At 43.7% G+C, this 13,528-nt stretch overlaps 1 protein-coding gene across 1 annotated transcript in view; it reads left to right on the top strand.

Moving 5' to 3' along the window:
- Positions 1–13,528, top strand: part of LOC110504858 (protocadherin Fat 4) — a 47,681-nt gene that overhangs the window by 20,293 nt on the left and 13,860 nt on the right. Inside the window, exons 5-6 of the mRNA XM_036970074.1 lie at positions 2,637–2,695; positions 9,205–9,302. Of these exons, the coding sequence (XP_036825969.1) occupies positions 2,637–2,695; positions 9,205–9,302 (157 nt within the window). The remainder of the gene's footprint in view (positions 1–2,636; positions 2,696–9,204; positions 9,303–13,528) is intronic.

The raw sequence follows: 13,528 nt of genomic DNA, 5'->3' as shown, positions 1-13,528 counted from the left end.
GGCCCCTCGTTCATTTTCAGATGAGGAAACACGTTTTCTCTTTTCTCCCTTACTGCCATGACAACTGCCGCCAAAACCAGCAGAGAGAGAAATGGGGGAATATCCATCTGTGCGTCTGTCTCTCCGTTTGAAACTAAATACCCACTACATGAGTGGAGAAGATTAGATTACACACCTTTCTTCCCTCCCTGTCATGATTGTCTTATTTAGAAGCCTATTCATAGTTCAGAGACCAGGGTATTCCTGTTTGGTTTAATTGACAGTCTCTTATCAATGTAAGTATACATTTAAAGGATCCTTGACAGGATAGAATATGCATACAGATGTGAGCGATGTGTATCATTGTGTTACGAGACCCTTGGGTAGACTGATATTTAATCAGTGGGGCATTTTGGTGCAGCTTGTAAATTCTGTGTTAGCCAGTGTTGTTATTGAAATTGGATAGTGTGTTGCTCTACCCCTGTCTCTACCTCCCTCCTTCTATCCCTCCATCCCTCCCCCTCTCTCTTTCTTCCGTCTCTGTGTCTCAGTGTGGTAGAACAGTTGTGTTGATAATTCAGTGGCAGCAGTGCTGACTTCTCTCTGGGGAGCCTTTCTCTTCTCTCCTGTTTTCTCCTCCTGTGTTGATTAGGAGACAGAGTCTGGAACAGAGCCAAGGGTCTATTTACTGCCTCGATGCCCAACATGCGCGAGAGAGAGAGAGATGGAAAATAGGGAGAGAGAGAGAAAATATGTAGCAAGAGAAAGAGGGAAAATAGGTAGAGAGGGAAAGAGGGAAAATAGGTAGAGAGAGGAAGAGGGAAAATAGGTAGAGAGAGAAAGAGGGAAAATAGGTAGAGAGAGAAAGAGGGAAAATAGGTAGAGAGAGAGAGGGAAATATGTAGAGAGAGAAAATATGTAGAGAGAGAAAGAGGGAAAATAGGGAGAGAGAGAAAATATGTAGAGAGAGAAAGATGGAAAATAGGTAGAAAGAGAGAGGGAAAATAGGTAGAGAGAGAAAGAGGGAAAATAGGGAGAGAGAGAAAATATGTAGAGAGAGAAAGAGGGAAAATAGGTAGAGAGAGAAAATATGTAGAGAGAGAAAGAGGGAAAATAGGTAGAGAGAGAAAGAGGGAAAATAGGGAGAGAGAGAGAAAATAGGGAGAGGGAAAATAAGGAGAGAGAGAGAGAGGGAGAAAATAGGGAGAGAGAGAGGGAAATAGGGAGAGAGAAAATAGCTAGAGGAGAGAGAGGGAAAATAGGGACAGAGAGAGAGGGAAATAGGGAGAGCAAGGGAAAATAGGGAGGAGAGAGGGAAAATAGGGAGGGAGAGAGAAAATATAGAGAGAGAGGGAAATAGGAAGAGAGGGAGGGAAAATATATATAGAGAGAAAAAAAACAATAGGGAGAGAGAGAGGGAAATGGGGAGATAGAGAGGGGAAAATAGGGAGAGAGAAAAAATACAGAAAGAGAGAAAATAGAGAGAGAGAGAAAGGGAAATAGGGGGAGAGAGAGAAAATAGAGAGAGAGAGAAAGGGGGAGAGAGAGAGGGAAAATAGGGAGAGAGAGGGGGGGAAAGGAGAGAGAGAAGGAAAATAGGGAGAGAGAAGGAAAATAGGGAGAGAGGGAAAATAGGGAGAGAGAGAGAGAAAATAGGGAGTGAGAGAAAGAGGGAAAAAAGGGAGAGAGAGGGAAAATAGAGAGAGAGAGAAAGAGGGAAAATAGGGAGAGAGAGAAAGAGGGAAAAAAGGGCGAGAGGGAAAATAGAGAGAGAGAAAGAGGGAAAAAAGGGAGAGAGAGGGAAAATAGAAAGAGGGAAAATAGAGAGAGAGAGAAAGAGGGAAAAAAGGGAGAGAGGGAAAATAGAGAGAGAGAAAGAGGGAAAATATAGAGAGAGAAAGAGGGAAAATAGGGAGAGAGAGAAAGAGGGAAAAAAGGGAGAGAGAGGGAGAATAGGGAGAGAGAGAGAGGGAAAATAGAGAGAGAGGGAAAATAGAGAGTGAGAGAAAGAGGGAAAATAGGTGGGAATCAGCCACAACACGTTAACTTAGCTCTATACAGGCTATATGGAGTCCTTATCACTGTGAATCAGACAAAACCAGTTAACTTGTCTATATACTGGCTATATGGAGTCCCTATCACTGTGAATCAGCCACAACATGTTTTAGATGTTGTCACCTATTGTGAATAAATTTGAGGGAATATCTCATCAATGGTGATCTTGTGTTGTCTGAATCTGATAAACTGAGACTTTGTAAAGCTTGAAGCTCTGTATTAAGGGTATAACCAGTAATGCAACAAGCATGACACATATCCTGTCCATATCCCGTGAAATCCTTTTAGTTCCTGAGTTGATTTTGTTTTGTGACTGTAATTGGGAGCGGTGTCCAAGTCTCTCTGTGTGTGTCTCAGTACACTTCACTGACATTTTCTGCTCCATGGATTTCAGAACAAAATGGCCTCCCATGTAGGCTGGAAGATGCATGCCCTTTATTCAACCCCCTGACTACAGACAAAAAGAGTACACACACATACACACACGCCCGAATGGCCTGAGACCCAAACAGTAATGCATAAGACAGACAGACGGACACACAGTCCCATGGTCCCGTTGTTTGTATGTAGAACAGAGATTTGATTTTGTGTTTTCTTCACAGCAAAAGCCTCCTAACGCCGATTGGCGCTTCACCCAAGGCCAGAGACCTGGACCCAGTGGGTGAGTACATAGATTCTCTGTCTCTCTCACACACACACACACACACACACACACATTATGTATTCATGACGAGTAACTGGGCTTTGGTGTTGCTCAGAGGCTTTCAGAGGGAAGGAGGGCAACAGAGGAGTGAGCAGAGCAAGAGAGTGAGGCCTGGAGATGGGGAGACAGCGAGATAAAGCGATGGATAGCGAGAGAGATGGAGAGATGGGTGAAGGGAGGGAGGAGAGGAAGCAGTAGGAACATACAGTTCTCAGCGGTGATGACATCAGATACTGAGGCACAGAGACTTTGAAGATAACGGAGAGATTCCATATGAGCTCTGACTCCTCTGAGTGAACAGTCAGATTCTTCTCCCTTTCCTGCCTGTCTCTCCCGAGTGTCTCTCCTGCCTGTCTCCAGGCTGTTCTCTCCCTCACATACAAAATGGCTTCCATTCCTCTCCCTCCTTCCCTCTGCTCAGAGCCTGTGTGCCATCACTCAGTACTGCTCATGCGAGGAGGGGACCAGAGTGACAGGGAGGGGACCAGAGTGACAGGGAGGGGACCAGAGTGACAGGGAGGGGAGAACATAAGCGCACAGATTTCTAACCTCCACATTGTGTCTCATTGATCGTCGTGTTTCCATCTGGGTGATTGCATTTGATTGACCACTTGTGATTTACTGTTTGACATCAATGATTGGCTGTTTCATAGCGGTAGCTGGGGAATTGCATCTACCGACACCAATCAGTGTGTGTGTAACTGTGTGTGAGTAACTGTGTGTGACTGTGTGCCCCTTCATTGCTTATTCAGCCCGCATTGTGTTCCAAATTGCTGCAGCAGTTTCCACAACAGAACATTACACAATACATTCCATGCGTCCTCATCTGAAATCAACCATCTGGGAGAGGAAACTCTCTCCTCTCCTAGCCTGCTTTTCTTGCACACACACAAACCCACGCACGTACACACACACACACACAAACCCACACACAAACCCACGCACGTACACACACACACACAAACCCACGCACGTACACACACACAAACCCACGCACGTACACACACACACACAAACCCACGCACCTTACACACACACACACACACACACAAACCCACGCACGTACACACACACACAAACCCACGCACGTACACACACACACACACAAACCCACGCACATACACACACACACACACAAACCCACGCACGTACACACACACACACACAAACCCACGCACGTACACACACACACAAACCCACGCACATACACACACACCCACACACACAAACCCACGCACGTACACACACACACACAAACCCACGCATGTACAACACACACACAAACCCACGCATGTACACACACACACACACAAACCCACGCACGTACACATACACACACACACACACAGACCCACGCACGCACACATACACACACACACACACACAGACCCACGCACGCACACACACACACACACACAAACCCACGCACGTACACACAAACCCACGCACGTACACATACACACACGCACGTACACATACACACACGCACGTACACATACACACACAGACCCACGCACACACACACACACACAAACCCACGCACGTACACACAAACCCACGCACGTACACATACACACACACGCACGTACACATACACACACACGCACGCACGTACACATACACACACGCACGTACACATACACACACGCACGTACACACGCACACGCACGTACACACACAACCCCACGCACGTACACACACACACACACACACACACACACAACCCCACCCACCCACGCACACACACACACACACACACACAACCCCACCCACCCACCCACCCACGCACACACACACAACCCCACCTACCCACCCACCCACGCACACACACAACCCCACGCATGCACGTACACACACACACAACCGCACGCACACAACACAACACAAACGCACACAAACGCAACACACGCACGTACAGACACGCAACACACAAACGCACGCACGTACACAACACACAAATGCACTCACGGACACACACACACACACAAGGCAGCTTTAGCAGGGAACAAAGACAACAGCTGTCCATGCTGGATGCCACTGTGGTTGTGGATACATTGGAAGTGGTCCATTTGGAAAACTTGGCTTCTCTTTGAAATGTTGGATGGATGTCACAGGCGCAACATTTTTCACAGGAGAGTGGAGCGCCGCTGAGTTGATATTGCCTGATCTTCCCCTAGCCTGTAGATCCTGAGGAAATAGAAGTCACAACACTTCTCTTGTGTTTCCAGTCCCTGCAACTACCATGGTGATCACATAAGATGGCCGCAGAAGCGAAGCATAAGGTATCAACATGTGTATAGTATACAGTGTGGTCACTTTATCCCCTTAACAACTGTTCTGGATCGATTTTGTTGAGTCATTGGTAAATGGGTAATGTTGGAGCTGAGGTAAGGGAAACTGATCCGACACCAGTTGTTAAGGGCAGAGAGTAGCCACAGCTTGGTAGGTAGAGCTCTGCAGTGTTGTGTGTAGGTATCCCTGATCGCAGATTCACTAGCCTGTGCCGAGCTGGGCTGTTGGTCCCTCTGCGATAGTGAGACTTTGATGGGGATCTCTGATTGGTTCCCTCGTGTGTAGTGGGATGCTTCGAGTTTCTTCAATGTCTGTATTTTGTGGAGTTTTACTTCGCATGGTGTGGTGGTGTAATCAAAGACTGTTGTCCTGTTTTTAGTTCGGTGTAAAATATGTTTTATCCCAAATAGAGATTCCTTTGATGTGTTGAGTTTGCTGCTTTTCCCAGACACACTAACACTCTATGGGGGTTCTTCTGCGCTTTCCCTGGTGGCCAGAAAAGAGGGTTTTGAAACGACTGTGCGATGATGGATGGAACCCAGCTGGCGGAGAACGGGGTTGAACAGGACCTTGTAGAGAAGGACAGGAATAACGCCTACTTCTCTGTAGAAGGATTGGACAGGAGTAACCCATAGTTGAAGTGGACAGTAGAGTTGAGGAAGCCGTTTGAAGGCCTCCTCGTAGATAAGAGGGTTATTTCATGCATGGTTACAGTAGCAGCTCTTACTGACCAGTGAGAATGATCCCTCTGAGCATGAATAGTAATCGTCTTAGCCACAGGAAGAGATAGTCCTGACCGCAGGAAGTGATAGAGCAAGGAGAGGATAATTAGCGACAAACAAGGCCTCCTCATCTCTCCAATCCACCAAAGGAAACTAATCAAAATGGCCTCCCAGCTGCCTCCACTGACCCCACTTTAACCTTGTCTGGTTCTCATTTGAGATGCTGGCAGTGGTCAAACATGTAAGACTGTCTCACGCTTTGGCACATCAGTAAATTTTTGGCAGAAAATTAAATGTGGGTAAAAATTTGGCAGAACATTTTGGCAAGCTGGGTCACCCCACTTGTTTTTACAAAAACATGCTCAATCTCTATCCTCACATGGTTTGATGCCATTCCATTTGCTCCGTTCAAGACATTATTATGAGCCGTCCTCCCTTCAGCAGCCTCCACTGCTCTCTACTGTAACGGTTTTATTGGCATGGGAAACATATGTTAACATTCCCAAAGCAAGTGAAGTAGATAATAAACAAAATCCTACTCCCCGTTCCATGTACTTTAGTCCAATGGGGTTTTAATTGGCATTCAGTTATTTTTTTAAACTGCAGTCCATGACACGCATTCATCTTATTTTTACTGCTGCTCGTATAAGTCAGGAAGCTGGACCTGAGACCTTTTTAACCCCTCGCGTGCCATTCTCTTTCCTCCCTGGGGCTTCAAACAGGGGCACAGCCTTTACCTACAACCAGTGGTGTCATTAGTTACTTGGGAAAGTATTACATTACATATTACATTTACTTGTTACATTTGTGCGTCGTCCCATGGAGTCCCATAGGGCGGCACACAATTGGCCCAGCGTTGTCCCATGGAGTCCCATAGGGCGGCACACAATTGGCCCAGCGTCGTCCCATGGAGTCCCATAGGGCGGCACACAATTGGCCCAGCGTCGTCCAGGTTTTTGAAAATAAGAAATTGTTCTTGCCTAGTTAAATTTGAAAAAAAATCATAAAAAAGCTATATTACTTTACACTAGTTTCATGAACATTTTAAAAAAAAGATCATTGTTTGTTTGACTGTCGGAGGGAGCAAGGCGAACCGCGCACACTCTACCAAAGTCAGACTACTTTCTAACTCGGGTTTAATCACTAGTTCCTCCTTTCATCTGGGACTCTGCTTCCCTGTGCTAGTCTACAAGTTCTGCACTATATATGGGCTGCTTAATTAGCCATATATACTGTAAGCCAAACATCTGTACAGATTTCCTATCTTTTCATTCAAAATCTGTCAATTCTGGTTATAGACTGCATGTACACGGACCTATAGAGATGTATAGAGATGTATAGAGGGCACTAGACGGGAAAGCCCTCTATGTTTTACTTTCCTTGTCATGTTTTGTGTTTCTTGTGGACCCCAGGAAGAGTAGCTGCTGCTTCTGCAAAAGCTAATGGGGATCCAAATAAACAAAACAAATATCACAGAAGTGATCAATGGCAAAGGTCAGAGGAGTGCCCTCTATACATTTCTATGGAAAGCAGTCATGGCTTTTCTCCAAATATCCTTTCTTTGCTTGCTAGTGCTGAGCGATTAGTGCTTTTTAAGGTCGGTACGATTTTGATTATTTAAAAAACAAACATGAAATGCACTATGCATTATGTGGGTTGAATGATGTAACAACACAGACTGAAACAATTAAAGTCCCATGACAGTAGTGACTGCCCATTACTACTTATCACTTGTTAACCATCATTTATTCACACTACTTCACTTTAATAAAATACTTCAGTTGTTGTGTATATTACATTAGTTTTATTCGATTACTTATATTATTTATTATTTATATTATTAATTTCAAAGTAAATAAGACATACTTTTATGACTGCTGAACACCAACCATCCATCACTTAGATCATGTATTTTTAGGTAGAGATACTTTGCGAAGCAACTGCTCTCTATCCCTCTCCATCGCGCGTTCTTCTTTCTCTTCTCTCCCTCTGTGTCTGCCCCACACAGTAGTAGGCCCGCAATGGATTATGGTCATGTAGTTAATTACCACGTTTTCTGTGCTAAACTATGTAGAATATTGGCCTGTTGGAAACTACAACTTCCAACTACATTGCCCAGTTCGGACTTGATCTGATTTATCTCTAAAGAAACTGTGCATTTAGTTCACAGAAAAAAATGACACGAACAAAATGGAATTCAAATAATTTAATTGACGTCGGTCAATTAGTTGTTTTAAAAAATGAAAAATAACCTAAATGTCACAGAATTGCTCAGCACTACCGTTCACTCCAGAACTAAATGAGGAAACAAGTGGAGACCAGATCACGGAAACATGCACCCCGTAGAGATATGATTCTGAAAGTAATGCACGCGTAACGTTGTTTGACAAAGTAACTGTAAAAAGTCATCTGATTATGTAACCCCCCAATACTGCCCACAACCTCTTGGAGCTAATGAACTACTGCCCACAACCTCCTGGAGCTAATTAACTACTGCCCACAACCTCCTGGAGCTAATGAACTACTGCCCACAACCTCCTGGAGCTAATGAACTACTGCCCACAACCTCCTGGAGCTAATGAACTACTGCCCACAACCTCCTGGAGCTAATGAACTACTGCCCACAACCTCCTGGAGCTAATGAACTACTGCCCACAACCTCCTGGAGCTAATGAACTACTGCCCACAACCTCCTGGAGCTAATGAACTACTGATTTAGGTCGTCAAACAGCTGCTGAAGAGACTGGTGTGGGTGAAAACCATCAGTCGACTGCTTCGAGGAAATGCCCGTGCCTAATGCCTATAGGACTCTGTGAGATATGGCAGGGTAGGGAAGGTTAGAGAACAGGGACATTGTAAAGCCCAGGCAGTCAGATACAGAACTGAAGAACCCAGAAAACAAACTGCAGAGTATCAGTGGCCTTCTCTGTTAGGTCTTGTGAAACAGGACAGGACTAGCAGAAAACTATTTGACCTAAATGTTTGTTTGTGTGTGTGTGTGTGTGTGTGTGTGTGTAAGAAGGTGAGCGTTCTAGAGAGCAGGTCTACTCCTTCCTTTGTTCCTCTACATGCTGATTACAGACTAAAAAACAACCCTTTGAAGATCAACATTGCCCATATGGAAATGTTCAACGTGTGTGTGTCCGTGTGTTTAGCCAGCTGTTCTTTTTTAATGTGGTGCCATCCGATTTACTACATGGTGCTGTGCTAGTGGACATGCTAGAGAGAGTGAGGATGTACTGAAGTGTGTGCTCATGCGTGCACATGACTGTGTGTGTGTGTACATCATCTTCGGATGTACACGCAGGCAATGTCTACTCATGATCAGATCATAAACCACCAAACGTCACACCAGGGACCAGCAACACAACAAAACACTCTCAAAAGACTAGAGTTCCAAAATGGCTGCCAGTTGTTGACGTATGTGTCCTCTGTCTCTCTCTGTCCTTGCAGGGCTGGAGGCCCCCCTGAAATGACCATGGGAACCGGACCCTGGCCCAACCCCCCCACCGAGGCTGAGCAGCTCCAAGCCCTGATGGCCGCCGCCAACGGTGAGTCCAACACTTCTCCATTCATCTCTCTATCCTTTATTCCAATCCTCTACCACTCTCTATCCCTCTCTTTCCATCACCACATCCCCATCTTCATTTGTTTTTATCCCCTCTCTCCCTCAATGTGGTGGGGTAAAGGGGAAGGGAGGGAGGGGTCATGGTTTGTTCCTGTTATGTTAGAGGGCATGAAGCCTGACTCATTGATAAAGATGTCCATGACTCATTGTACAGAGAGACAGACAGACAAACTTCAATAAGAAGTCTTAGCACATAGACTTCTGTCATTGTTTCATTGTTATTTCTACCATTGACACATCAATCCTCCCACGCACACACATATACCCCTCCCTCCAAGACACTGCTCACACACCCCGGATGTGATCTTACGGTTTCCATTAGGAGAATGATAGAATGACTCTGGCTGGATAGTGTGTCTGTCATCACAGTGAGAAAGAGGATACACTCTGTGCAGGTTCAGACAGAGCCAGGGCACAGCTACCAGACAAGTCATATTAACAACTAGAAACAGAGCTACCAGACAAGTCATATTAACAACTAGAAACACAGCTACCAGACGAGTCATATTAACAACTAGAAACACAGCTACCAGACGAGTCATTTTAACAACAAGAAACACAGCTACCAGACGAGTCATATTAACAACAAGAAACAGAGGCTACCAGACGAGTCATATTAACAACTAGAAACACAGCTACCAGACGAGTCATATTAACAACTAGAAACACAGCTACCAGACGAGTCATATTAACAACAAGAAACAGAGGCTACCAGACGAGTCATATTAACAACTAGAAACCCAGCTACCAGACGAGTCATATTAACAACTAGAAACACAGCTACCAGACGAGTCATATTAACAACAAGAAACAGAGGCTACCAGACAAGTTATATTAACAACTAGAAACACAGCTACCAGACGAGTCATATTAACAACTAGAAACAGAAGTACCAGACGAGTCATATTAACAACTAGAAACAGAGGTCCCAGACGAGTCATATTAACAACTAGAAACACAGCTACCAGACGAGTCATAGTAACAACAAGAAACAGAGGCTACCAGACGAGTCATTAACAACTAGAAACAGAGGTACCAGACGAGTCATATTAACAACTAGAAACAGAGGTACCAGACGAGTCATGTTAACTAGAAATGGAGGCTACCGGACGAGTCATGTTAACAACTAGAAACACAGCTACCAGACGAGTCATATTAACAACAAGAAACAGAAGTACCAGACAATCATATTAACAACAAGAAACAGAGGTACCAGACGGGTCATATTAACAACTAGAAACAGAGGTACCAGACGGGTCATATTAACAACTAGAAACACAGCTACCAGACGAGTCATATTAACAACAAGAAACAGAAGTACCAGACAATCATATTAACAACAAGAAACAGAGGTACCAGACGAGTCATATTAACAACTAGAAACACAGCTACCAGACGAGTCATATTAACAACTAGAAACACAGCTACCAGACGAGTCATATTAACAACAAGAAACAGAGGTACCAGACGAGTCATATTAACAACTAGAAACACAGCTACCAGACGAGTCATATTAACAACAAGAAACAGAGGTACCAGACGAGTCATATTAACAACTAGAAACAGAGGTACCAGACGAGTCATATTAACAACTAGAAACAGAGGTACCAGACGAGTCATATTAACAACTAGAAACAGAGGTACCAGACGAGTCATATTAACAACTAGAAACACAGCTACCAGACGAGTCATATTAACAACAAGAAACACAGCTACCAGACGAGTCATATTAACAACAAGAAACAGAGGCTACCAGACGAGTCATATTAACAACTAGAAACACAGCTACCAGATGAGTCATATTAACAACTAGAAACACAGCTACCAGACGAGTCATATTAACAACAAGAAACAGAGGCTACCAGACAAGTCATATTAACAACAAGAAACAGAGGCTACCAGACGAGTCATATTAACAACTAGAAACACAGCTACCAGACGAGTCATATTAACAACTAGAAACACAGCTACCAGACGAGTCATATTAAGAACAAGAAACAGAGGCTACCAGACAAGTCATATTAACAACTAGAAACACAGCTACCAGACGAGTCATATTAACAACTAGAAACAGAAGTACCAGACGAGTCATATTAACAACTAGAAACAGAGGTCCCAGACGAGTCATATTAACAACTAGAAACACAGCTACCAGACGAGTCATAGTAACAACAAGAAACAGAGGCTACCAGACGAGTCATATTAACAACTAGAAACAGAGGTACCAGACGAGTCATATTAACAACTAGAAACACAGCTACCAGACGAGTCATAGTAACAACAAGAAACAGAGGCTACCAGACGAGTCATATTAACAACTAGAAACAGAGGTACCAGACGAGTCATGTTAACTAGAAATGGAGGCTACCGGACGAGTCATGTTAACAACTAGAAACACAGCTACCAGACGAGTCATATTAACAACAAGAAACAGAAGTACCAGACAATCATATTAACAACAAGAAACAGAGGTACCAGACGAGTCATATTAACAACAAGAAACAGAGGTACCAGACGAGTCATATTAACAACAAGAAACAGAAGTACCAGACGAGTCATATTAACAACAAGAAACAGAGGTACCAGACAAGTCATATTAACAACAAGAAACAGAGGTACCAGACAATCATATTAACAACAAGAAACAGAGGTACCAGACAAGTCATATTAACAACAAGAAACAGAGGTACCAGACAATCATATTAACAACAAGAAACAGAGGTACCAGACGAGTCATATTAACAACAAGAAACAGAGGTACCAGACGAGTCATATTAACAACTAGAAACAGAGGTACCAGACAAGTCATATTAACAACTAGAAACAGAGGTACCAGACGAGTCATATTAACAACTAGAAACACAGCTACCAGACGAGTCATATTAACAACAAGAAACAGAGGCTACCAGACGAGTCATATTAACAACTAGAAACACAGCTACCAGACGAGTCATATTAACAACTAGAAACACAGCTACCAGACGAGTCATATTAACAACAAGAAACAGAGGCTACCAGACGAGTCATATTAACAACTAGAAACACAGCTACCAGACGAGTCATATTAACAACTAGAAACACAGCTACCAGACGAGTCATATTAACAACAAGAAACAGAGGCTACCAGACAAGTCATATTAACAACTAGAAACACAGCTACCAGACGAGTCATATTAACAACTAGAAACAGAAGTACCAGACGAGTCATATTAACAACTAGAAACACAGCTACCAGACGAGTCATATTAACAACAAGAAACAGAGGCTACCAGACGAGTCATATTAACAACTAGAAACAGAGGTCCCAGACGAGTCATATTAACAACTAGAAACACAGCTACCAGACGAGTCATAGTAACAACAAGAAACAGAGGCTACCAGACGAGTCATATTAACAACTAGAAACAGAGGTACCAGACGAGTCATGTTAACTAGAAATGGAGGCTACCGGACGAGTCATGTTAACAACTAGAAACACAGCTACCAGACGAGTCATATTAACAACAAGAAACAGAAGTACCAGACAATCATATTAACAACAAGAAACAGAGGTACCAGACGAGTCATATTAACAACTAGAAACAGAGGTACCAGACGAGTCATATTAACAACTAGAAACAGAGGTACCAGACGAGTCATATTAACAACTAGAAACAGAGGTACCAAACGAGTTATTAACAACAAGAAACAGAGGTCCCAGACGAGTCATATTAACAACAAGAAACAGAGGTCCCAGACGAGTCATATTAACAACTAGAAACAGAGGTCCCAGACGAGTCATATTAACAACAAGAAACAGAAGTACCAGACGAGTCATATTAACAACAAGAAACAGAGGTACCAGACGGGTCATATTTACAACTAGAAACAGAGCTACCAGACGAGTCATATTAACAACAAGAAACAGAGGCTACCAGACGAGTCATATTAACAACTAGAAACAGAGCTACCAGACGAGTCATATTAACAACTAGAAACAGAGGCTACCAGACGAGTCATATTAACAACTAGAAACAGAGGCTTACAGACGAGTCATGTTAACAACTAGAAACAGAGGTACCAGACGAGTCATGTTAACTAGAAATGGAGGCTACCGGACGAGTCATGTTAACAACTAGAAACACAGCTACCAGACGAGTCATATTAACA

Source organism: Oncorhynchus mykiss, chromosome 31 (genome assembly GCF_013265735.2).
Source record: "Oncorhynchus mykiss isolate Arlee chromosome 31, USDA_OmykA_1.1, whole genome shotgun sequence".
In the NCBI taxonomy this organism is placed as follows: Eukaryota; Metazoa; Chordata; class Actinopteri; order Salmoniformes; family Salmonidae; genus Oncorhynchus; species Oncorhynchus mykiss.
This window is presented reverse-complemented; position numbering and strand designations above follow the sequence as displayed.